Raw genomic sequence first — 26,536 nt, forward strand, 5'->3', positions numbered from 1 at the left:
GTTCTCTCTCTCTCTCTCTCTCTCTCTGTCTTCCTTGCTCTCTCTCTCTCTCTCTCTGTCTGTTTCTATCTCTCTCTGTTTGGCTGTCATCTGGTCCTGCACTCTTGGTGCACAAGAAATTGTCATTTCCTCAGGGACCTCAGTTACTCTGTCATTTTCTAAGCCTCCTTTTTCCCTTACCCACTGGGCTTCTCTTTGAACTCTGTTCACTACTGATCCATAGAAAGATCCTCCACTGATACAGCTAAGAGCCCTCAGAAAATCCTTTAAAAATACACCCTGCAGTCCATCCAGACACACTGGCATTGAAACTCCACAAAATGAACCTCATATTTCCATCCTGCTGCATTAGACTTGAGTGACAGTTGGAAATGACTGATGTTGCATGGAATGCTTGATCAGTACAGTCTTCCCAACCCATTGAGAAGAGACCTGTGTCCAGAGATCTTGGAGTCATGATAAAGGAAGGCTAAAAACAGATAACAGTGTGCTCTCAGAGCCAGTGATCTGCAGCCTCATTCTACAGAGCTTTTCAAAAGCAACAGGTGGTGCTGAAGAGAGCTAAATTATGACTGTAATTCACTCTAGACTTTCATAAATATGTAAATAATATTTCAGATATTGAACGTGTCTGACAACTCTTAGAGATGTCTTGAAAAAATATAAATAAATACTGGAAATCTCAAACATTAACAACATTTACAGTGTGTTAGAGGGATTGGAACAATCATAATCAAGGTTTAATAATTTCAATGTATGACCTGTTTACATTTTACAAACAGGAAGAGATAAGGCAAATGCTAAGCTGAATGCTGATTTTTTTGCAGATGACAAACTTTAATGTGTCCTTGAAATTTATAGTGTTGTGGGTGCAGAATGTTGACACAAACGTGGGTGTGATGGCCATGTTAATAGTGACGCTGGTATACTGAATTCTATGGCTGGAGTTGCCGACCTCTTAAATTACTACAAAGAACGTGAAACAGTAGGCTACTTGCTCATAAACAGCACCGTGAGTCACCAACCACTCTACAACTGATGTTAAAGATCACTACAGCATACAAAGAAATGATGAGAGATTAGTCACAGAGTGGAGAGGAAGGGAAAAAACACAGAAGTTGATTTTTTGGATTGGCGTAGTCAGAGCACACATATTTAGCTTAGTTCTCCTCCTCTCCTCCCCCACAAGGCAAAGACACAACTGCTCTTCTGAAACTCAACTGATATCAACAGCTCCACGCCAAAAATGAACAGGCAGGCGTTGTATAGACAAGCAGCTGTACGCGGTATTTTGTATCTTAAAACCTGTTACACCGCAAACCTCCCGCTCGAACGTGAAACTTACAAAGCTTGGATGACCTTTAGCATTTGAGTGACAGTGTTATCTCCATCACATTTGCAGTGGGATCGGTGTTAAGAGTGATGGCTCGAGACAGAGCAGAGCAACGAGTGCTTCAGTACCAGCAAACTTTGGTGAGTTAACAAATTGCGTTTCGACTGTATAACGATTAATAAAAACGAAAGCATCTGGCTGTGGCATAATTTTACGCAACGTTAGTGGCATAACGGCAGTGATGCAAAGAATATTTTCTCTTCGTTCCAAAATTCGATAAGGAATATGCTCAGAAAAGCAGACACTCTTGTCCTCTTATTGCCATGACAGCACAACCCACATTTGACTCGAGCCATCGATTCTGTTCAGCCAGGCAAAAATCCTTCCTTTGGCTAATGCGCAATCCACGTCTATGTGGGGACAACTGTATAAAATGGGGGAGTAAGGAGAATTGCTTTTATTAAGAAAGCTTGCTATTTGCCGCACTTGGTCGTGACTAAAAAAAAAAAAAAACAAGCAAACGTTTAAGAGCCCCCAGCGAGTAAGCTATTTCCCGAGTAAAGGCTAGAGTTAAGGCTATTTGTCTGTTAATTTTCAGAGAGGCAGAGAATGTGTCTGTTAGTGGGTCTCTGATTTGCAGTAGCTTAATGTATTTTGTTAAATCTCTACATGTGCCTAGCTTGGTCAAGTTTACAAAAAAAAAAAGTTGTGCTCTTTCTCATTTGCCTCTCCTGTGTATACAACACATTTTTAAAATGAATTGAGGTGGGTCCAAATTTACTGGTAATGCTCATCTGAATCCCATGTCATATGTTGACGAATCACGCACGTATTTCCTCTTTCCTCTCTCTGCACGCCTCCTCCTCCTGATCCTCGACTTGTGGACTAAATGTGGATCCTTACTGAATATTAATTCACTCATGCACCAGTTTCCCCCTCACTTCTGTCACTACATGATTGACAGCTACACCCTGGAGTACATCACAGAGATGTCTTTATATACAGGAAGAGATGGAGGGAAAGAGACAAGGTGATGGAGGGATAGATAATCAAACTGAAGGGAAAGGATGAATCTGATCCCTAATTTTTTACGAGAGGGGAGGGGGCTAGGTTGCGCTGAAAATTTACACAGTCTTTTCTTCTCTCTTTCATTCATCCTCTTCCCAGGGAGAAAGACAGTTTTGTTCATGACCTTTAAAGAGATTTTTATATCACTGTGCGACAGATAGGCCTAAAAAAAAGTGGCCACACACAGCTCTGAATTTGCGCTTGATGTACGTGACAGAGTCATGTGAGAGTCTGCAGTTTGTCTCCATGCAGGGCAAGTGTGTGTTGCACGGCGCCTCAGAGTTGTAATGAGTGAAACTAGGCCATTTTTTCTGTCCGTGCTCTCTTTATCACTGTGAGGATCGATATGGTGCCACACAGAAAATGGTGGCTGGAATCTCGTCATTCTGTGATGTCTCCCCTTACCCTTTTCACTCTACCTGGTAATTGAGCATCTGACTGATCAATGGGTTTATCGTTCACTCCCTCTACACCTTCTCTTCATTACAGACATAGACTGAAGGCACACAGAATTGTTTGAAGAACAATATATGCTGAGGAGGATTAGATTGTTGTGTGTGCTTTTCTCTGTATGACTGTTTGCTTTTCATCAGGTGTCGGACTATGCCTTTCTCTCTTTTTTTTTTTCTTTTACATAAAAACAACCATCTGGTGTTTTTTTCCCCAACTTAGTTGTGGGGTTTGTTCAGTAAACATAATTGGGACACTACCATTGTGTTTCCCCCTGGAGAAAGCTAAGAGCAATAATCTGGATGCAGACATCTGATGTCCTGCAAATTTCCAGAGACTGTGTGACATTGACCAACCCGCTGCACATGTTTAACCTCTGTTTTAGTAAAGGGCAGGAGTAAGTGTATCCCTGCAAATGAATGTGGTTTACATAGATATTGTTATTAATAGTCGCACAGAAATATTTTATTTAGTTGAAATGAGTACCATTTCTCAGAAAATATCAGGTGAAAATTGGTCAGGTGAGTTGAGACTTCTTTTATGAAAACCAATTTGTATTTCTGCAGTCCTGTAATGAGGCACAGAGGCACATTTGAACTGTAATGCTCTTGTTGACGTTGCTTTTTCATATTAAGAACCAGCTTTAGACAATGGAAAGTTGCCATGCAACGATACAGTGTCCTCTCAAGGCCTTGTTGAACGGCCTGCTGTGAATAAATTCTTCACTCAGAACATAAGGAAAACATTTCCCCAAGATTGCTAATAAAACAAAAAAAGCAATTTAATCATTTCTCTTAATGTGCTGTAGGTCTAATATCGTACAGCTCTTTTGAACACACTACCAAAGCTCTCTGACTGCAAAAGTGTTTACAATTACATAGATGTTTAAGCATATCACATGTACATATCTTTTCATTTATACTTGATGAAAACTGATGTAAGTGGCGTGTGCTTTTAATTTGAGGGGGTTTTTTTCTTGGTGTTTTTTTTTTTTTTTTTCTTTGGGAAGCTAGTGCTCTACACTGTGTTGATTTTATGTGTCTCTTTGCACACTGGAAATTCTGGGTTGTAATATTTATTTGATACTACAAATAAAACACTGCTATGTTTTTGAGATTTCAGAGATGTAACGGTCCATTTCAGCTAAACATCAAAGCCTGTATTCTGAACATGTTCAGAGCAGTTTGCTTTGATAGTTATCAAACCAACAAATGGTCAAAAGACTGCGGAAACATGACATGCTGGAATGCTGTCTTAAAACTAGGAAAGTAATGTCTACAAAATCGTTGTGGGTGAGTGTGTGCCCACAGATATCTACAGTAAACATGTGGTATCTAACTGGGTAATCTTTCCAGTAGCAAAATAGTTTGTTGTTCTGTAATTGCTTGTGTCTTGGTTTGTCCTTGAGAGCCAGATTTTAGATAAACCCTCTTTTTTATTTTTTATGACACTCACATACATCTATTGTATATACAGAGCTTTTACTTGAAATGCAAGTGGACAGAACAGCTTAAAATCTGGATCTGCTCATAGAGATTAGTTGCACAAAATGATATGCTTTTATGCAGGCCACGTCTCACCACGGTAAACACATTAATTCCCATTGAGTTGCAGTGGTTTTGCAGGTAAGAGGCTGCTGCATTGTAAGCAAAGACAGGTTAGTGGGTTTAGGCTGGCAGGTCTGTGAGGCGAGCGCCCTGGTGGTTTAGGCAGATGGCATGTGTAGACTGCTTACTTATGAGAATGATGATTGTGGTGGATGGAGAATCACTTGAAATTATCATGAGGAAGGAGCGCGTGTGGCCTGAGCTAACTGTTACCAAAGCTGAAAATATATTTACAGACATGTCATAAATACAGGATCATAAATGCAGCTTCATAGATGTATTTGTGTGTATCAGCCTCTGCAGTACAGGTGAAGAATCCCTTACTTTGACCTTGCCGTGTGAGGTGTGTCTGTGCGAGCGTGTGGGAGCGTGCGTGCGTGTGTTTGCGTGCGTGCGTTTGTGTGTGTGTGTGTGTGTGTGTGTGCAGGCACATGTGTGTGTGTTATGAGGGAACTAAGGTTATGAGGGAACAGATGTTAGAGACAGCGTGCCTGCTCCTCTCGCAGCAGTGGGGGGGTAGGATGGAATTTTGACCACTGTAGGGTTCAAAGCCCATTGACATGCAGTAGATACAGATCTCACAGCGTGACCCAGGTACATCTACCATGTCCTCGGTAGGGCTTCTCACAACCCGCAACCTCACTATAAATTAAAGAGAAGATATTTACAGTCTATTTACCATCTCATCATAATTATCAAATCCTCCCGTCAATTCATGAATCATTCATTTTACCAAAAGCGAGTAATTATCTGTGATCAAATGTAAATCTGTTAAGTCCTGCAATTTAATTGTAGAAATGTTAAAACGCTATGTAATTGTGCTCTCTCTGGTTCGGTTTGTTGACATTACTCATTACCAGTCGACCAGTAAAAATTGCTTATAACTCACCATATAAAGATGCTCTTTTTTTAGCGTGGTGTAGTGTGCACCAAAAGCAGTTATTGAAATCCCAGAGGTGCCATGGAACTCATGTCTCTCGCACTTACATTGGTTTAGAATTGGATGGGGGAGGGGAATTTAATCTCAGATCAGCATCTAGAGGTAACCCAACATTTTCCCCAGAGCGGCTAGTAACATAGCAGATAAAAACTGTTTGGATCTGAAGCACTTGTTGTCCAATGTAAAATTGTACTTTAAAAAAAAAAAATAGCCCATTGGCTTGATGTTGGCTTTCGCCTAGTCATTTCCTGACACAGAGGTGCAGTCAGTAGGCGGGCGGTTATTAATATAATAGGATCAATGTTTTTAATTCTTCAGATGTCTTTATATGCCAGGAGGGGTGTTTTTTGTGTGTGTGTGTCAAATAAGAAAGACCATGGCTGCTGACAGCGTCTGTTTTCATGCCATCTCTGGCTCTCTTGCTAATCCAATCTGTCCATGCTCTACTCCTGTCCAATACACTTATTGATGCGGCTGTGACGCTCAGTGAAGATGAGCTAAGCCCTCTGAGATTTCAATATCCTGTCCAACTCATTTACAAGCGTTTCTCAAATATGTTGACCAAGCCCATAGGGACATGTGCGATTATGACTCCTTTTAAGAGATCTGGAAAGATCAGTTACGCCATCTAAAACCCCTCCCTGTCGACCAGGTATCGATGAGAGAGTGGTTGGTCTCTTCGGTTAAAAGGAATGGCTAGTGAGTGTGTGCTGCATGTTTATGAATCTCCACTTGAATTAAGTTTCATCTTCTCCTGTGTTAATGGTATCGTAATCACTCATTAGAGTTTGTGAGACATTTAACGATACGTCTTTTCCGCCGGTGTTCCTATTTTAGCCGTTCTTACTGTACTGATAATATAACAGTATCATTGAACGGCTCTGGTGATCATGGCCCATTTAGCATTCAGTAAAGCACTACACCTGCTCCACTCCCAAGAGACTGTCCTCCAGATGCTTTGCAAAGCGCCTGCTTAAGAGGAGCGGGATAGAGGCTATAAAAGGGTCCATTTAGTCTTCAGTCTTAAACACACAGCTGCATGACCCTGTGTGTGTGTGGGCAACAAATAAATGGCTGCAATGACAATAAAAGCCCTTGTTAGACGTTAACATCCAGGCTCCGCGGCCTTGCCCCGTCCCCCTCTCTGCTCTCTGTAATTCTGTGATATCGGTATATGGGCATGAATGCGCTCATGGAGGTGGCCGCTGATGCCAAATGTCCAGTGGGTTGGTTGGGGGGGGGGGGGGGGGGGGGGGGGGGGCGGGGGCAGAGTGATGTCTGTTGTGCAGAAGAGGCTCAATCATAGGCATGGTGCCACAGCGTCTGTGATTCTCCTCCTGGTTAATAAGGCAGGGCTCTATTTGAGTACAAGTGTACAGAAGGGGAGCGCTTCTCAAAGCCTCACAGTTATCGATTTTGGTGCACTCAACATAGGAGTGTAGAGCTGTGAGAGTGATACATTTTGATTCCTTGAGTAAGCACAGATCTGTGCTATGTGGTGTTAAATGTGTCACAGCAATTTTTTTTTTTTTTTACCAGCAGATTGATGGCTATCTGATTCATGGATGGTTTAATTTTTTTTTTTTTTTTTTTTTTTTTTGCACCGCGTTTCAAGCTGTGGTGTGATGGATTGTTTCGAATGACGGAATGCAGCGTGGAACGCGATTCGACCTTCTGAGGTTAAACGTTGCTTTGGTAGCAAATGAAAGAAAAAAAAACAAAAAACAGACGGGTTCAAAGCCCTGATAGATATGGCAAGCTCTTCATTTGATAGGCGGCAGACGGAGGGTAGGAAGAGGATATTCCTAAGGATAGCGAGAGATATGGAAAGAGGGGGTGAGCATTCTTCGGGGTGGATGAGGCAATATTGTTTGACGCGAACGGTGAAGGAGCAGAGGTTGTGTGAGATGGGACGATTTGGGTGGAGGTGTGAGTGATCGGTCTGAGCTGGCTGCTTTGCTTTCTATGGGAACTGCACCTGCTCATGCGAGCAGAGAGAGAGAGAGAGAAAAAAAGAGAGAGAGAGAGAAAGAGGGGGAGAGGGAGTCTGCTCAAGTCGTGATGCTCATCTCAATGTGCTGCCGGCGTTGGTCTCCTTAGATCAGAGCACTTGGTGGAGAGAGAGAGAGAGAGAGAGAGAGAGAGAGAGAGAATGTGAAACACAGTGGACCTGCCAAACGCCCTTCTGTCTCTCCATCTACAGAGCCGTGGGCACCTGCCTGTGTGGGAGCAGCTGACTGGGGGGTTGAAGTGAGGGAGGGAGGTGGGGGGGGAGAGCTGATACCAAGTTAAGAGGAAGGGTGGGCAGAGCTCAAAATACCTCCATCAGCAGTCAACAGGCATCTAAGAGCTACAGATGGACATTTTTGTAGAGCTGCAAAAAAAATGTAAAAATGTAGACACACACACACACCTTTTCTCTTTTTGCTCAACCCACCTTGTTCTTTCATTTCCCATATCTTCTCCCAAATCTTCCATATATTCTTTGCACCCTTGAATGACTTGCAGTCAACAGGTTTGAAGATATAAATTACATATGTGTTATATAACATAAATACAAACACTCAGGCGTGTGTGTGTGTGTGTGTATTACATTGTCACTGCAGAATGACAAGCATAATTTCAGCTCTGATGCACATGCTGAAAAATGACACACTGGTGTCCTGTCCACTAAGCCTTGGCCGTAATGTCATCCGTTTCTGACTGTGGATCTAGGACACAACGATTCATGCAAGTATGAAATTACATGATGTGAATTTCTAACGATGGGAAAAACAGTTGGTTTACAGTAACACTCCGAAATTTAAAGTACCATTTAACACAGGTTTTTTTGTGATGTTTTATTTTTATTTTGTTGCTTATGAAAATAACGTGATGAATGGGTAAATATAACAGATAAATTGAGAGTCAAATGTGCAGTGTGTTGTAAATAGAAAGATCTCTTTAAGTTCTGGTGGAGTGGCAGGTTTACACTGCATCTCAGGATGTAATTGAGCAATCGCAGGAATTGACCGGCTATTGCGTTTTCACCCCTGCTCTGCTAACCTTGGATTAGTGGCTGATTGAAAGGCCATGGTGAAATGTTGCAGTCATTGGGAATGAAGAGGCAGACTGCTGCTTGAGTTCACAGGCCGTTTAATGGCTTTGTAAGCTTCATAAAGACCTGGCAGGACTAATGCTACCATAGTGAAACCTGCAACCTCAGAACAATTAACAGTTACATCTGCTGGCACAATCAAGGAAAACAACTTTCACATTTGCTTGGTGTGTGTTTATCTATAGTATTTACATATTTACATCCTCGTGCATGCACTCTATAAATGCTCTCTCTCTCTCTCTCTCTCTCTCTCTCTCTCTCTTTCTCTCGATCTCTCTCTCTCTACCTCTCTTTTTTCTCTCTCTCTCTCTTTCTCTCTCAATCTCTCTGCCTTTCTTTGTTTCTCTCTCTCTCTCTCTCTCTCTCTCTCTCTCTCTCTCTCTCTCTCTCTCTCTTCCTCTCCCTCTCCCTCTCCCTCTCCCTCTTGCAATCTCTCTCCTTCTCTCCTACTCTCTCTCTCTCTGTCATTCTTTCTCCTTAAAAAGATGTATGGCCGGTACACCCAGGAGCTGGGGACTTACGCCAAGGAGGAGGCCGCCCGCCTGCGTGAGGATGGGGGTTTGCGGCGGGCGACCAGCGTGCGTGGCCAAACCGCCGAGCTGCTGGAGTATGAGAAAGACCCCTGTGTCAAGTGCCAGGGTGCGTGACGACCCCGCCGACTATACACTGACCGCTTGGCTTGATCCCTGTAGGCTTACCGCAGCAGACCTCATCTGCAGAGAGTCAACCCAGAGCGCGGCAGAGAGAACGAAAAGGCCAGGGGCAGGAAAGAAAAGGCTACAGTGGTTCAGTTAGAAGTGTGCTAACTGAGCAGCAAGCACTGAGACCATTTATACTGAAGGATTAGCTGAGGTTGACAGGAAGACAGCGGTACCGCTCGGAGCTCAGTCAGTCTGGTAATGTGGGATTGATACAGAAGCACAGGCGTAACAGAAGTCTAGAGCGGCCGTGGAAACAGAACGAAGGAGCTTTTAAGCTTGTCAGACCTGTTTGTGAAGGTCCAATGCAGCAGGTTTAGAGAAAAGGGTTGTTGATTCCCTTATTGGTACACTACCATCTGCTGGCCAGTTATTGTTAATGCTCCTGCTCTCATCCGTCTGGAGCACCTTGTATTCCAGTCACATCCCAGTTTATCTGTGATGAACAGTGCATGGGTTGGTCACTGTTTAAATCTGACCAGTATGCTTGACTCTTAATTGTGGTAGGGAACAGGACAAATTGTAATATTGATGGTGATGATGATGATGATGATGATGGTGGCTGTGCTGATGATGAAGATGGTCATTCCCAGGTGTATTGTTAATGTGATTACGAATTGTGACAGGAAGCACAAACCAATACATGTCGAGCTTGTGTCTTTTGTATTGTAGTGCTGTTTGTTTACCAGTAGGGAGCATAATCTGTCTTTGTAATTCCTATGTGTTGAACGTTAGATTAAAACATATAAGGGATGCGTAATCACCTTGAGGCTGCCTGTGAGGGTGTCTGGACAGGTGTTTTTGTCACTGTTAAGTTTCTGCACTGAGAGTTTAGGATTATGACCGTTAGTCATCTCTTTAGATTTTTTTTTAAGCGAAGCGTCATTTCCATTATTCATATTTTTAAAAATAGAACACTAAGGTGCCAGAATGGTTCAAAAAAAAAAAAAGAAAAGGCAGATAGAATTCTCAGTGTAAGTGGATTGTAAATCGCCGCAACTCATCTAAAAAGCCATAAACTTACCTTCTATCATCAAAGCACACACCTTCTCGTAGCTACCCAGTGTTCTCGCTGCTCTTGAGACGTCTCATAACCTTTGTAGTGTGATAATTGAAAAGTGACCAAGCTCTTGGCCTACAGTTATCTCCAAACACCCACACAGTTCCTGTCTCCATACTCTGTTCGGTCCTCCCCCCTGCTTTTGCATTCTGTTGTGTTCCATATGAAATGCATGGAATATACTGTAGCAGAGGAGTGTAGCAGAGGTCTTCTGAACCTCCATGACAAGGTTTTAAGGTTTTGGAGCCTTGACAATTCACTACCCACACACACAAACTGGGTGATGACTGTACAGAGCTGGCATACCTACGCCATTGCTCTCTCTCTCTTTCTCTCTCTCTCTTTCCCTCTTTCTCTCTCTGTCACTAACCCACATACACATACACAAACACACAAGAGTACCTTTTCTCTTTTTTTTCCCCCCTGCCTTGTTCTTCCCATATCTTCTCCCAAGTTTTCCACATATTCCTTTCGCCCTGGAACAATTTGCAGTCAACAGACTTGGTTGGATAAGATTAGGTTGGATGAATTGTTGACAGGTTATCAACAGTGTGCTATTGCCTCTCTAGCTGGTTTAGAGTAACATTTAGGTACTGCTACTGTTGCAACTTACATCCATAGACTACTTTAACACTAATCGTTTTGGAGGTGTGAATAAAAACAGAGCTTTGGCGTTGGGCCATTGCCGCACTCTGCAAGAGAGCACCGCTAGGCTTGGCATCAGCAACCTGACATTAGTTGTCATGTTGTACAAAGAGAACCCATCCCCAAACCCACCACAATCCAACCACCCCCCTTCTCTCTCTCTCTCTCTCTGCGTCTAGGCTGTGTATAAATAGTAAGCCGTTATTCCATCTGTTGAGCAACGCTACATTATGCATGTGCAAGGTGACAGCACTGATGCTCTCTCCGCTACCTCCCTGAGCGGGTCTAACAGCCAACCCAATACGATTCGCACATCACTGTCATGAAAATCCATGTGCTTGTGTAGGAAAAGCTTCTGCTATGAGGCAAAAGCCTTTTTCTGGCAGTGAATGTTCAACAACTACCCCCCCCCCAAACAAAAACACACACACACACGCCACACTCTCCACACCCCCAACATCAATAAAATAAATAAAGAAATAAATGCCTCTCAGCGTTTCTGTCTGGCTCACTTTGGAGATAAGAGGCGTAGTTAGCTCATCAAAGCGCATCTGAGAACCGCTAAACGCGGTTTGTTATGAAAAGTACAAATCTCCATCGAGTAGAGAACGGTTGTCGCAGGTTTTATTTTTGGTTCTGGCGGATCTGCCCACGCGCTCAGTGGCCCGTGGAAGGGTTCTGGGCGAAGGGCCACCCAGCAGGTGCAGTAGCTGGCGAGCAGCTGCCTCAGGCATGCAAACAGTGGTGTCCTTTCACCTACTGTGACCCACATCTCCGCTGCATTCTTCAACAGCTGCTTATCTCTGAGCATACACAAACAACCGACTGATTCTAATCCACTCAGAACATCAAATCATACAGAAATAGCAGTCTCATCCCATCTTTTTTTTTTTTTTTTTTTTAAGGGAGTTTTGAGTTGAATGGCTAGCCACTTACTCTTTTGACTAGCAGCTACCTTCTGCTCTCCTTTCTAGCTCACAGTTTTGGTACGTGATCTAACCCCCAAGTTTTCCTCCCATAATGCACATGTATGGCCCATGGAGAGAATCATAAGGGATAATGTTTGTTCTGAAGGTGTTCTCTAACCCTCTGTCTGCTGCAGTTTGTACCTCCCGTTGCCAGAGGTTCCTGATCTCTCGTGTGGGTGAGGACTGGATCTTCCTCATTCTCCTTGGCCTTGTCATGGCTCTGGTCAGCTGGGTTATGGACTATACCATCGCCTTTTGCCAGCAAGGTAAAGAGAGAACAGGAGGTGAAAAGGAGAGTGAGAGCGAGGACAGAATTACGACTTTTTCTTGGGCTTCGTTATATGTAAGAAGGAATGAGGTCATTAAAAAATCTAGAGAAGTTTCTTCACCGTTTTGTACAATTATGTTGAGCTGCAGCTGCCCGTAGTGTAGTGCCATATTAAATGTTTCCACCAGGCAGTGTTGTAGTGACTCGAGTCACGTTTTTGGTGACTTGGATTTGAACTCGAGTTATGATTGTCATTTGGACGTGACAGATTAGGACTTGGACTTGGACTTGACAGTTTGTGACTAAGGACTTGGACACAAAAATGTGACCCACCTGTTGCGCTTTGATTCTGCCCGTGTTGTTGACGGAAGAGAGGAATGATGACAGGCAGATCGCCCAGTCCAGAAGTTCCACCATCTCTGTGTCATCACCAATCAGTGTATTCTTCTCCCAGCTAAGCCTTACATAATTGTTCTAAACGCCGTGGAAGAAGCAAATTGCTGCAGTTACTTTATGGTATTTCACTAAAGTTGTATCAACAGATTGCGGTATTTTATTATATGCCATGAACATCTGTGAGGGAGTTTTATCTTGACTTCATTCTGCTGTCCTCGGATTATTACCACATCGGATTATTCTATACAACCTACTGGAACGTAAACAGCACAGCTATTCCAGCAACCCCTGTATGCCACGTCCTCAAGTTATGCTATTGCTTTATTGACATACAGTTGTACTTACATACATTGGAAGTGAAGTGCATCAATACAAACCTGAAGTTGTTAAGAATCTTTATCTTGCAAAAGGTTGAAAAAAATTCTCTTTCCTCTTTATCCCAGATTGATTTAATTTGATAACATTTATTTCTGACACCTTGACTCGAACTTGGATTTAGACTCAAGCAACAAGGACTCAGACTCGGACACTGCTGACATGGACTTGGACTTGGACTTGAACACTTTTCACTTGGACTTGAACACTACTGATTCAGACTTGAACACTACTGTCGGACTTGGACATGGACTCGAGCAGTGGGGACTTGAGACTCGACTCAGACTCGAGGTATGTGACTCGACTACAACACTTCCACCGGGCTCTTTCCATGGATTTGGCATGTCCTTAAAGCACCAGCTATGTGAAGTAATGAAAATTACTTTGCATAGCTACTGCTTTAATTAAATTTTGCATCATTCATTTGAATTTCAGATTTCTTTGAAACCATTATCATTCAGGGACTCAACTGTTACAGAAACAAGACAGCTAGCGATTGGACAAGGTTTCGATAACATCTGCACTCTTGTTTAAACTACTAACGTGTGTGTCGGAACAATTTTGTCCAACATTGTCTCTAAATGTGTAGAATTGTCAGTAGGTTTTATGGGTGTGTTTGTTTCTGTAGCACAGAAGTGGATGTATGGAGGTCTGGACAGTAATATGCTACTGCAATATTTGGCCTGGGTTACCTACCCTGTAGTCCTCATCACCTTCTCTGCTGGATTCACACAGATACTGGCGCCACAAGCAGTAGGTGAGACAAACACCTGCACACACATACACACACTTTCTCAGAATAACAGACTGTCCAATTTATTCACATGCATTCCTCCTCTGCTTCCATCTTCTCTTTCTTTCTCATCTTTTCTCTTTTTTTAAGGCTCTGGGATCCCAGAGATGAAGACCATCCTTCGGGGGGTGGTGCTGAAGGAATACCTCACCTTCAAAACCTTTGTGGCCAAAGTCATTGGGTTGACCTGTGCCCTGGGGAGTGGTATGCCTCTGGGGAAGGAAGTAAGAGACTGTAGATTACAGAGTAGACCCTCAGTCTTGTCAGCTGTGAACCCCTTTTTTCACCAACATTCTTAACTAAGTCTCTCTCTCTCTCTCTCTCTCTCTCTCTCTCTTGCTCTCTCTCTCTCTCTCCTCTCCTCTCCTCAATTAGGGGCCGTTTGTTCATGTCGCCAGTCTGTGTGCTGCACTGCTGAGCAAGTTCATGGCCTTGTTTGGGGGAATATACATGGTGAGAGACGTGGCCGCTTCTGGGCGAGCCTCATAATCGACACAAAATGATGTAACTCATGTCTCGCGTCGGCCTTGTCAACAACCGCCAACATCTTGCTATGGTCACCACTAATGTGTCATACGTTATTTCCTCCAGACCCAATTCATTCTCCAATTCTGATCCATGGAGCTCCAGATCTAAAAGGCCAACAGAAATTAGGAAGAGCTCATTTGACTGACTGAACTTGCAGATAGGGTCTAGCAGCCTGTTCTGCTAATACAAGAGTTTATATGAAATATTCATTCTGCTGTGGGTGCCAAGGGCTCCCTGTGGTATATTTATATCTTTTTTTTCTGAGTCATATGAGACAGTAGAAAATTATGCTGTACTGAAATATGGATAAGAGTTAGAGAAGAGTGTTAGCCTTCGTTTTGTATTTAAGTGAAATCTGTCTTCGCCCTATGGACCATGTCCAAACACCTGAAGCACCAGTAGTACAACGAGACTCGATCAATAACAAGTTGTCGTACTCAATAAGTGTTGAGGAAACCCAACAGCTACTCTCAGCTTTTAGCTCTCAGGCAATTATTAAATGGACTTACTGTTCCATGCAAGAATAAGTCAGTGGTTTAATGTTTATAATCAGTCATATGGCAAAAATTAGCCTGTCAAAGCTTCACTAGTAATTACAATTCTGACATTATTTTTCCAACCAGAAGGTGTTATCAAAATGTAATAATAGTAATAATAATAAAAAAAAACTTTCCTGAGCTTCATCTGGCAGTAGTGACTGTGAAATTAGCCTAAAGCGAACAGATAGCAGCAACAAAGGATCAGTGGGAAGAGTGTTGTTACTATATATCTTTGTGTTCAGAGCAATGTAATAACAAGTAATGAAGCGAAACCTAAGACGGATGAAATAGTGCAGGAAAAGAGGAGCTCAAACAGGTGAAGTAGTGATGTCAAAGGAGCATATGACAGGCAGTGTAAGGAGCGAAGTAAAAGGTAAGGAGGGAAGTCAGAGGGGGCAGATATTCACTTCTCTAAATGTCTGTTTTCATCCTAACGCTGAAGGAAGAGCCTTTTGAGGGAAACAAGGTAAGAAGGTGCATGTGCCTCTGTGTGTGCGTGTTTTATTTTGCAGTGGTGCTGTTCTGGTGCCAGATTTATCCATAGATATTCAAAGCCCTTTTTTGAGGGGGGGTGGGGGGGGGGGATTGAGAGCTGTATCCATATAATTATGCTAAATGTAGATCAAGCAGTTTCCTTGGAAGCTCTAGCATTTCGGGATATGATTACTCTCAGTATATCTGTTTTGTTTGTTTATCATATTCCAACAATGTAATCTACAGCGCATGTTTATCTGTGTGCCTCAGCCTGTCCTGTTATCAAGTGGTGGGTGTGCGTGCGTGTGTGTGCGTGTGCACAGTAGGAGTCCGTGTGGGTATGTAAGCATGCATGTATGTGTGCATTTGTGTATGTGTGCGTGTATGTGTATAATCTTTACTACATTTCTCCTGTAGAACGAATTGCGGAACACAGAGATGCTGTCTGCAGCCTGTGCTGTAGGGGTGGGCTGCTGCTTTGCTGCCCCCATTGGAGGTATGATCAGCAAAAAGAGGTGATGTAATATTGTATTTATGGGTGTGAATATGAGTAAGATATTTTTAGCTGTTCTAATCCTCTAATACTGGAAACGTTGTATTAACATTGTAGTATATGTCAGTACAGTGTAATGCATGGTGTAACTGGTTAAGTGTTTGTCTGTTTATGCCAGGTGTACTCTTCAGTATTGAAGTAACCTCCACGTTCTTCGCTGTAAGGAACTATTGGAGAGGTTTCTTTGCTGCCACCTTTAGTGCCTTTATTTTCAGGGTACTGGCAGTTTGGAACAAAGATGAGGGTGAGTTTGATACGTCACTGTCGCGTAACTGTAATGCGATTCCATTACGGCTATATGTGTTTGACGGTCTTCCTATCTCCACGCGCACAGAGACGATCACTGCTCTGTTTAAAACACGCTTCCGTCTGGACTTCCCCTTTGACCTGCAGGAACTTCCTGCCTTCGCTGTCTTGGGGTACGTCTTTTGCTCTGGACTCTGTCTCCCTGTGGTGCAGACTTAACATGAAAAAGCAAACTAATTAGTTGGATGACTTTCTGATCATTTTTAATGCATAAGCCCCTTGTAGCTTTAGTGCATTTCCTTCAATGTTTAACGACATAGTCCATCTTAGAATTATGTTTTCATTAATCTGTTGGATTATACTATTAATAGTTTATGAGCAGTGCTTTTCCAAAGAATTATATAATCTGATTGTTAATTACAAGCTAATAAAAACAATGAAGATATTAAAAATTAAAAGCAGAAAGAAATCTCACTTGATTTGGTTGTAAACATTCCGTCAAATGAGTCCCAAATCGTCAGTGATCTCTGTCTGTTTTCAGTTCTGTGTAACATGGGCTGTCTGACTTTTCCCTTTGCTGAAGCACTTTTATAACAGACTTAAAGGTCACAGAGAAGCTTCCGGGCATTGTTATTGTCTCTGGGCATTCTTATTATGAAAACTATTTGGACTGTGTGACAACTCTTCTGCAGGATTGCCAGTGGCTTTGGAGGAGCCTTGTTTGTCTACCTGAACAGGCTGATAGTGGAGTCTATGAGAAAACAGAAAACCATCAACAAGTTTTTACTGAAAAAGTGAGTCAGATTTTCACTAATGAGATGTAGACCAGTTCGATGGAAAATTTCCAAATGCTGTATAGCTAATAAATGTGATCTGTTACTAATTCACCTCCACAACCACATTATACAAACCAATACAATGCAGACTCCTGTTAAAATATAATAATTTCTGGTTCACCATCATCTTAAAATGAATGCCATATGTGAAACATGAAAGTCAGAACTGTCATAATTTCATTATTCAATTCTCTTTTTGTTTTTTTTTGGTTTAATGATTTATAAACTTGCCTCAAGCTGCCATTCACACATATTGAAAAAATGTTTGCTGTATCCTCTTCAGGCGACTGGTATATCCCGCACTGGTTACTCTCTTGGTGTCCACGCTGACCTTTCCCCCCGGGTTTGGACAGTTCATGGCTGGCCAGGTTTGAGACTCCAAATCTCTCGTGTGTGTTGTGTGTTTATATGTGTTTGTATGTCCCTGAATTGCCTTCCCACTGTATATTTGTCACCCTGCCAATTCTCTATGTACGCCGCACATGAAAACTGTAGAGTTTCACCTCCGAGAATGAAGTGCAAGTGATTCTGCCACTAGTGAACAGTACCGTTGCATTCCCATACTAATTGCCTTCAAAAGACATGGATATGACCAAATATGGCCAAAAAGTAAATGTCCTCGCTGCCCCCTTCATTTAGCTTACCCAGCACGAGTCCCTGGTGGCACTGTTTGACAACCGGACCTGGTACAAACAGGGCGTGGCTGAGGAGTTTGAGCTCATGAGCCAACCTCAGGCTTGGAAGCACCCACAGGTCAGCGTCTTCGTCACACTCCTCCTCTTCATCGTCATGAAGGTAAGATCCCTCTACTAAATCCCCAAACCCCCCTTTTTGCGTGGATAAATGGATAAAAGACATCCTGTGCACATGGCAGATCTAAGTGTTTGCCCGTGTGTGTGTGTGTGCATGGTGATCCAGGTTTACCAAAACTTTCTCCACAGTTTTGGATGTCAGCAGTGGCAACCACAATGCCTGTGCCCTGTGGAGCCTTCATGCCTGTTTTCCTCATTGGTAAGGGATCCGTGTCTTTTTCTGTATTCATGTGTGAAATGCAAACGATACATATACTACACATCGCAGGACAAAGCCCAAATTTGTGTTTGAAGTAGACTGATTTCACCATTTTTTTTTTTTTTTTTTTTTGTCGTTGTTGACATAAATGTTTTGTGAAGGTCCGGACATTGTCTTGTTCATTTTGCCACCTGTCCTCATGTTTTGGTTTGTGCTTAACATTATTGTATTTTGTTTTTGTTCCCCTCACCATCCTCCTCTTCATGTCCAACCTTCATCACTGTTTGACTGACAAAAAAGACTTTAACTTAAGTGACTTGACGCTTAACTTCACAAAACAACCACAGCTTTGTCATATGTGGATTCCTCTGCTGGTTTCATAAGCTCATGTAAGTATCTTAACAGGTCTATAAATATAATTCTCTTTGCGGGGGGTGTTCACCTTGTAAAATCGTGAATCGTGGTGACCTAACAGATGCTTCTACCTCAACATTCATATTTATGCAGATACGTGTGTGTGTGTGTGCGTGTGTGTGTGTGTGTGTGTGTGTCTGGTACAGGTGCTGCATTTGGCCGACTGGTCGGTGAGAGTATGGCAGCTGTCTTCCCTGACGGCATACACACTGACAGCACCGTGTATCCCATAGTCCCCGGCGGATACGCTGTTGTCGGTGAGAATATGCAATGCTCTCACATTCAAAACTGTGTCCATTTGTATCTATCAAAACCCATCAATTTCAGCTCTTGGATTCCATTGTGGTTCTGTCTTATTCACAAACATAATTGAACCTGCGGGGAGTTTTGTGTGCTCAAGTCATACATTTTTCATTAACCCACACCAACCAACAGCCAAATTAAATTTAGCCGATGGAAATGGATTCAGCTCTTGTGCCGCCTTGTGCAGTGAAGCAAAGAGCTGTCAAGGAAACACAATAGGAAATAAAATGGCCCGCGGACGTGGTTTGGGTTGTGCGTTAATTTGATGCGGGGAAAAACGTTGCTCCCTCAGGTGCGGCGGCTCTCTCTGGGGCGGTCACTCACACGGTGTCGACGGCGGTCATTGTTTTCGAGCTGACCGGTCAGATCTCGCACATTCTCCCAGTCATGATCGCGGTCATCCTGGCCAATGCTGTGGCTCAGAGCCTCCAGCCCTCCCTCTACGATTCCATCATCAGGATCCAGAAACTTCCATACCTGCCCGAGCTAGGATGGGGCCAAGAGTGAGTTCTTGTCTCGTTGCTTTTGCTTTTTTTTTACATCTTCTACATCTACGTAGACACACAGCGCTGGCATGGAGCAAGACATATTCATGATTATCACCCCTCAAGGCAGAATTAAGTAAAGAGTTATTTGTCAAACCATTCCAATTCCCTCCTCTTCCCTTCTTTTAAATCACTCTGGTCTCTCTGTCTGCTCTGGCGGTAGCAAGTATAATATCCGTGTGGAGGACATCATGGTTAGAGACGTGAGATTCATCACACTGTCCTCCTCATATCGTGACCTGCAGGAGGCTCTACTTACAGGACAGCTCAAAACTCTGGCCTTGGTGGAGTCCACAGGTGAGACAGTGCACCCTCTACCCTCTGTGTGTGTGTGTCTTAAGCAAACTAACACAACTCAGAAAATCACAGGAAGGCTGTGCGGGTCTTTCTAAGAGTCAAGATTCAGCACCAGTGGCCGCATAACACTCTGATAATTAGACATGTTAGCACAACTTTTTGATTTCATGTTCCTCTTTGATTTCCTCTTTGATTTTAGACCAACAGGCCTAACCTGTTATCACAGTTGGAACTGTTTCCCATAACTCCCACCACTCACCCTGTGACAGACACGTTCTTTGCCTTCTCCATTCCTTCCCGCCCCTTTTACCCTCCCCGACCCCCCCCCCTATGTGCTCTCTCATTCCTCCAGCTCCTTTCCTTCCTCTCTTTTCTTCCTTTGTCTCTCACTTCTCTCTCTCTGGTCTCTCTGGTGTCTCCCCTCCTTGTCTTTTTTGGTCCCGGCTCCAGACTCCATGATCCTGCTGGGCTCCATGGAGCGCTCCCAGCTTCAGTCCCTGCTCACCCAGCAGCTGAGCCGCGCCCGCAGGCTGGAGTACCTCAGGGAGCGCGCCCAGGACAACGGCACCCACATGCCCACCTTCTCCCCCGACACAGAACCCAAAGCCACACGTGGGGTCCGTTTTCTGGTGAGCTTTTGGCTTTGGGATAGAGGGAAGAGAGGGGGCTCCCGGTAGGCGCAGGGAAAATTGGGAACAGAGGTGTGTACTTGAAGGTTTAGTTTGTTGGAACATCGCGTTAAGGTGACTCGGTTAAGGTAAGTATGGGACGCCAAACGGAGTGAAATGAGGTCGAGGTTCATATAGGCTGAGATTTTGCGACTGGGAAAAAGGATGGAGTAAGGCTGAGCTGGAAATCACTTTTTCGTCTCTGAGACATCACTGTGAGGGAATGAGAATGATTGGGTGTTTCCAGACTGTGCAGTCTAACAGTCTGCTTCTCTGTAGATCTCCACAGAGGAGTCATCCTTCAGCTCCACTCTCTCCAACTCTCAGATTCCTCTGAAGTCTGCCCTGAAGACTGTATCTTCAGTCAGCAACTCAGAGACTCTTAACAGTATGTACACACACACACACACACACCAGACTACTACTAATACACTTTATCCCCCAGTCTCTTACACAAAAACCATTTAATCATTCCCTGTTATACGTTTGCTCTCTGGCTCATCTTTCTCTCTATGGCACTGCCCTTCTACAGGCTCTCCGACACTCTCCTGCGACGGTCCAGTGAAGGAGCTTGTGGAGGTAAGGATGGCCCCGAGGAGAGGGGGTGCAGATTCTGTTGGCTCTCGTTTTGACGCAAATTAACAAAAGGGGACATGTTGTGCCTGGCTAACTGGCAAATGTAAAATCCCTTATCCTTCATGGGAAATATGCTGTTTCCACAAGAGAGGTCTTCTTTGTCACCTGATGTCCCTCATCAGCGTATTTGATCGATTATGACTATCAAGAATTTTTCTGAAGTTCTTTAACTTTTCCTGCTCTTTGCGTCACAGAACGTTTCCCAAAACAAGAACTTATGTTTCAATGAGCGTTTTTGGAATCATTTGCTTAAACTCAATATTGTTGTCAGCAGCGTGCACCTCTTTTCTTGATTTACAGGATAATTCTGCTAGCGTAGTGTGACCACATGAAGGAGCAGCCTTTGTTTAGTTTGCTCTTAAACCGACAATGTGGCCCCAACATAGCAGTAACGTGTTGTTAATGTTGTGTTTCTGCTGTGTTCCTTCCCTTGCTGTCTAAATGTCCTTGGAAAAGCAATGCTGGGTCGATGGCACTTAGACAATGCCATGCCCCAATGTTGCAGGAACATTGTGTTAACGTTGTGTTAACGGTATGTGCTCCTCCTCCTCCTCCTTCTATCTGTTCCCTGGAAGAGCAACGCTGGGTCTGCGGCTCCTAAGAGGAGCAGGAGGCCCAAGCGTGTGAAGATAACCTTAGCGGTAAGAGTACGTAGCCTGGAGAACCTCCATCGTTGTCCCTTAGAGTACACTCTGGCATCTGCCACACTTAAGGAGGAAAGATGATGGTTTTGATGCACTCAAAGTATACGTTAACTCCATCCTACAGAAATGATGCCCCATCTGTGGTTACTGACAAGACCAGTCAGCCAACCTGACCATCCATTTGAGGAATATTCATTTTAATGGGATTTTCACATGTATTTCTGCAAATGTGGAAGTAAAGTTGGCACATCTGTGTGATTTGGTGCTATAAATGTTTTGGAAACCTTGAAGGAGACTGGTAAAATATCATTATGGGAGGCTCTTAGAAATGTCAGGGAAAAAAAACACACACACACATGCTGTGCAAGCTTAAATTGCGTCTCAGACTCTTTAACTTGAATTTCAAGCCTGCGGAGCATTAGTGAGCTATTTTTTTTTTCACTGAGTAATTTCACACATTGCTTCCTATCACAGTGGCATCCAATTTCCCTCATTATTTCTTTCCTTCTTTCTCTCTCTCTCTCTCTCTCTCTCACCTGTGCCCTCTGCACTGGGTCGCTAAAGCTTACTGTTCTCTAGTTAAGCTTTAGTTGTTTTGTGTGTACGCTAGATCAGTAAATATCATGAACAACACTTGAGAAGCTTCTTGTGTTATAAACATCCGTTTGTGAACATCATTTGAAACTCATTATTGTGTGTATAAGAAATGGTGGAAGTGTGCATGAGTGTGTCATGTTGTACCTGTGCGTGCATGTGAATGACAGGTGAACTCTCATCCATTTACAGGATAGCCCTGACATAGAGGATGACATGACCACGGCAGAGGTGAGTATGAGTCACTTAACACAACGTTGAGTGGCTCCGCCTCTACTGAGATTGTGATCCTCACTGATAGGGATGTCCATGGAATTGACTGTGGAATTATTTTGAATTTTGTGGAATTATTATTTATAGATCGCTGAGTGGGAAGAGGGACAGCTAGATGAGCCTGTCAATTTCAACAACTGTAAGATTGATCCCGCCCCCTTCCAGCTGGTGGAACGCACTTCTTTACATAAAGTGAGATCATCATCTCTATTCTTACAGTTAAAACTTAGATTCATGTCACGTAATTGAGTGATGGGTGGCACATTGGGTAGCGCTGTCGCCTCACAGCAAGAAGGTCTCGGGTTTGATTCCTGGCCAGGTGGTCAGTTTGCATGTTCTCCCCATGTCTGCATGGGTACCCTCCCACAGTCCAAAGACATGCAGGTTAGGTGAACTGGAGATGCTAAATTGTGTCTGGGTATGAGTGTGTGTGTCTGTCCTGTGGTGGACTGGTGACCTGTCCAGGGTGTTTCCCTGCCTTTTGCCCCATGAGGCCTGAGATAGGCTCCAACACCCCCCGCGACCCTAATTAGGATAAGCGGCTTAGATAATGAGTGAGTGAGTAATTAAGTGATGTGAGAGAGTGTACTCATCTTCATACAGACAATATCTAAATATAAGCGGCATCTGTATGTAATGCACTTCTATTCAGTTTAATTATTTAATTCATGTTAAGATACTTGTAGTTTTGTTGAAAGAGTATGAAGTGTTGAAACTTTATGACGGATTGGGAAATTTGATGTGAAACAGATAAAGCTGATACCAAAGCAATGTCGATTTATTCAGTTCCACGGCAGTAGATAAGGCAGCAGTGAGTTTCCCAATCCTAAACAGCACGTAACCCTTTTTTGTGCCCTTCATAGACCCATACCATCTTCTCACTGCTGGGTCTGGACCACGCATATGTGACCAGCACTGGACGGCTCGTAGGAGTCGTCTCTTTGAAGGAGGTTTGTGCTCCCACATAAAGTTATTTACAACGCCAAAGAACAAAACTGTGGTCAAACTATTTGGCTCTTCAGTAGTGTAGAAATACTGTTAATCTACTGGAATAAATTGGATTTGTCCAACTGAAGGAGACCCCTGTTCTTAGACTTGTCGATGTTTTCCATCTGGTTTTAGCTGCGGAAAGCCATTGAAGGCTCTGTGACTGTAACAGGGGTGAAAGTGCGCCCACCACTGGCTAGTTTCCGTGACAGCGGCACTAGCACCAGTGTCTCTGAGGTTACAGAGCTCCACAAGCTTTGGAGTCGCCATAGGAGCCTGTCATTACCCCGGGAACCTAAACTACCCGACCTCGAGGACCAAATCGAGCGTCCATCGGAGGGCAGCCCCATTAACATTACAGACTGCACAGAACTTTCCAGTCAGAACAGCCCCTTACACACAGATGACCAATCAGAGCTGCTGTATGACGGTGAAGGCAGCCTGTCTGAAAAAGAGCCCCAGTCAGAGCTTCTTTGTGACTGTGACCCCGCCCACCCTGTAGAGGACTATTTTGAACCACCAAATGAACTCTCTCTCACCCAAAATGAGGAGCTCCAATGTGAAGCCAGTCCCTCAGACACAGACGAGCCAACTGAATGATCACACAGGGTGAATGATAATCCAAGTCCCTTCATACACACCAACTGTGATTCATAACCGTCTGAGTGAAAAGGGGTGGAAGAGGAAGACTGATCAGTTGTGGAAGACATTACCCACCCTATACAAATTATAACTCCATGAGGTGTAGCTGTGTCCGAACATTTTTAGATGTATGCGTATGTATATCACAGCCTGAATGTCATTGAGTGACTGCACAAGTATCATATAATCTGCGCAAGAGTTGTGTGAACGCGTGACATCTTGTGATGGATTGTGTGTGCGTGTGTGTTTGTGACATGTAAGCGTGTCATTGTATTGTGAAAGTAAGAGGGTGTGTGTGTGTGTGTGTGTGTGACTCAGCTGCACCTTGCCCACGCACCCATCTGGTGCTGACACTTTTAATCTAAATAAGATTGTCTCTGAGAGCAAAAACTACAATTTCTCTCTAAATATAGCCTCTAATAACCCTCAGAGAAAGAGAAACGGGGTGGGAGGGGAAAGGAGACAGAGAGGGAGGGTGAAAGAACAAGAGAGAAGCGTAGAGGACAGAAAGAAAAACTGAATGACGCAAAGAGGGATGGAGAAGAGGGACAAAAACCAAGGATGAAAAAGAGGAGAGTCAGGAGAGGCATTTAAAAAAGGGGTAAGGTTTGTAAATGCTAAAGCTCTGTTACACTCAATCACATAGAGAGACCTCTGTCTTAAAAAGACCAGTGATAGAGAGAGAGGTCACAAAGCACATTGTAATTACCATACAAATAACACGCACAGCCAGATTGAAAACTGATTTGTCAGCCATTAGGAGACCACATGCTTTTCCTATCTCATCAAAGTGGTTTATGGACTTTTAACGCAGGGAGGTGTCGGCGTCACATATTTTGTATTTTATCACCCATGACAGAGCCGACGCACAAATCCAGACGTGCCATGCATGTGCAGCTACGTGTTATAGTCAGTGTGTAGCGCATCTCTCTGTCATATGTTTAAATGTGTGATTTCCAACCTTTATGAACTCTCAGTGTGTGCATTTCGCAAAGGAGAAAATGGAACTGACAGGTTAAAGAACTTCTTAATTTCTTAAACGCATGTAAACACCCAGAGGCACTTTTGCATGTTACAGTAGGTTTCAGTCTGGTGGACCCAAGAGTAGAGTCCCTTTGGATAACACACTGTGCCATGCCACAAGCACACCTCAAAAAACCAGACAGTATCAGTTCATCAGAGAGGATGATCATTTTTAACTGACAATAATCGTAAGTTAGCTCTGGTAAGTGCTCTTTATGTATGCACTGCGGAAGATTACAGAGGTGTGAAAATGAAAAAAAAAAAAAAAAAGCTCATTCTCGCCTAAATGAATGTGAATATTGACAGAACGATGTTGAAGAGCCATGCTTTTGTTAGCAAGACTTTACATAGCTAAGCTTTAGAGTTGCACGTATTCATGTGAAACAGAGGGTCACAGAACATATCCCACAAGTGTGCACTGCAGGCTTTGCCCAACAACCACAAGAGTACCACTGAGATATTCAGAAACAGAGTAGATTTCTTTGTAGAGTAGAGAATGTACTGAAGTTTCTAGACCGTGTTAGCATCACAGTTAAGCCCTGACGGTACCAGTCTGTGTATAAATCATATTAAACTCCTCATTAGAGGGAACTAATGGTAAATGTGCAGTCATAAAAGTAGGCCATACCTCAGCGCAGTTCATTGTATGAGGAGAAAAGAAAGTAATTCATCTTGAATTCATTTCTTCAACACATATCTTATAAGCTTTTATTGGAGCCATCTTTAAAATCTATGTATCTATCTTCAAAGCTTTTTGTAATTATTATTTTTTGTTTGTTTGTTTGTTTAATTTTGACAGGGAAAAACGATTCTGCAATAATAATAATAATCAATGTTTGTCTTATTCTGGGAATAATGTTTGCCGAATAAGATTATCTTATGGAATGTTGAGGTCTATTTTAGCAGCGCAATGGCTGTGCGAAATATTAAATAATTATACACAAATGGGCAGGATTCCTGCTAAGACACACATAAGCCTATCAGCGTGACATCTAATTAGGTGATTGTGCATTCCGGACTGATTTAAGAGGGAACTGATAAATGGCAGCATGGTGCCAAGTTTAAGAACAGCACAGATAAGCTATGCCCTGTTCGATTTTTTTTTTCTTTTTCTTTTTTTTCCAATTGAACCGCATTGTGTATTTTACGACCATGCCACACGTTTGCTCTGTGAGAGTAGAGGTCGCGGGCTTGATTTAAATAGATCAAAGCAAGTTGAGACGCAAGTACTACATCACATTACTCGGTAAACATGGTCAGACCTTTTTTTCAGGGTGCTGCCTTTGAAAAGAGGGATGGCACTTGTTTTGACACACGTTTACACCCGTCAGGTGCTTCCGTGTCTTACCTCTGGCATAAATTCAAACTGTACAGAAATTTCACATTGCTGCTACAACTTAGATTTTGGGAAACAAATAGGCGACTAAAGATTAGGGTCTAATAACTTTCGACTGATTCGACTCAGGAAAACTATTCGGTAGTTTGCTAGTAGGGGGAAGAAAAGAGGAGATTGTATGAATGATGGAAGATTTGCAGTTCATGAGATTAATATTTACTCATCTGCTTAACTGATACTGAACTGATGCTCAATTTTCAAATGTATCGGAGGAATACACATACACAAC

The 26,536-nt window shown here is 43.2% G+C and overlaps 1 protein-coding gene across 1 annotated transcript; it reads left to right on the forward strand.

The window, feature by feature from the left end:
- Window positions 1-1,422: 1,422 nt before the first annotated feature.
- clcn2a (chloride channel, voltage-sensitive 2a) lies at window positions 1,423-23,846 on the forward strand. Its single transcript, XM_030774756.1, has 25 exons — window positions 1,423-1,473; window positions 8,981-9,134; window positions 12,001-12,132; window positions 13,534-13,662; window positions 13,789-13,922; window positions 14,074-14,151; window positions 15,208-15,231; window positions 15,657-15,735; window positions 15,911-16,036; window positions 16,127-16,211; window positions 16,731-16,832; window positions 17,158-17,242; window positions 17,514-17,669; window positions 17,816-17,885; window positions 18,446-18,556; window positions 18,895-19,105; window positions 19,311-19,444; window positions 19,895-20,073; window positions 20,392-20,500; window positions 20,645-20,691; window positions 21,324-21,389; window positions 22,179-22,217; window positions 22,347-22,451; window positions 23,123-23,209; window positions 23,382-23,846. Exons 1-25 carry the CDS (start codon window positions 1,423-1,425, stop codon window positions 23,844-23,846), a joined length of 2,958 nt encoding a protein of 985 aa, XP_030630616.1.
- Window positions 23,847-26,536: the final 2,690 nt, after the last annotated feature.

The sequence above is a fragment of the Chanos chanos genome, chromosome 5, assembly GCF_902362185.1.
Source record: "Chanos chanos chromosome 5, fChaCha1.1, whole genome shotgun sequence".
Classification (NCBI taxonomy): Eukaryota; Metazoa; Chordata; class Actinopteri; order Gonorynchiformes; family Chanidae; genus Chanos; species Chanos chanos.

What these genes read in the sequence shown, in the direction of transcription:
- clcn2a (XM_030774756.1), top strand. Translation starts at nt 1,423, where the DNA reads ATGGCTCGAGACAGAGCAGAGCAACGAGTGCTTCAGTACCAGCAAACT. An exon ending in TTCAGTACCAGCAAACTTTG is followed by an intron (nt 1,474 to 8,980) that starts GTGAGTTAACAA and finishes CTCCTTAAAAAG; the next exon opens with ATGTATGGCCGGTACACCCA. An exon ending in CATCGCCTTTTGCCAGCAAG is followed by an intron (nt 12,133 to 13,533) that starts GTAAAGAGAGAA and finishes TTGTTTCTGTAG; the next exon opens with CACAGAAGTGGATGTATGGA.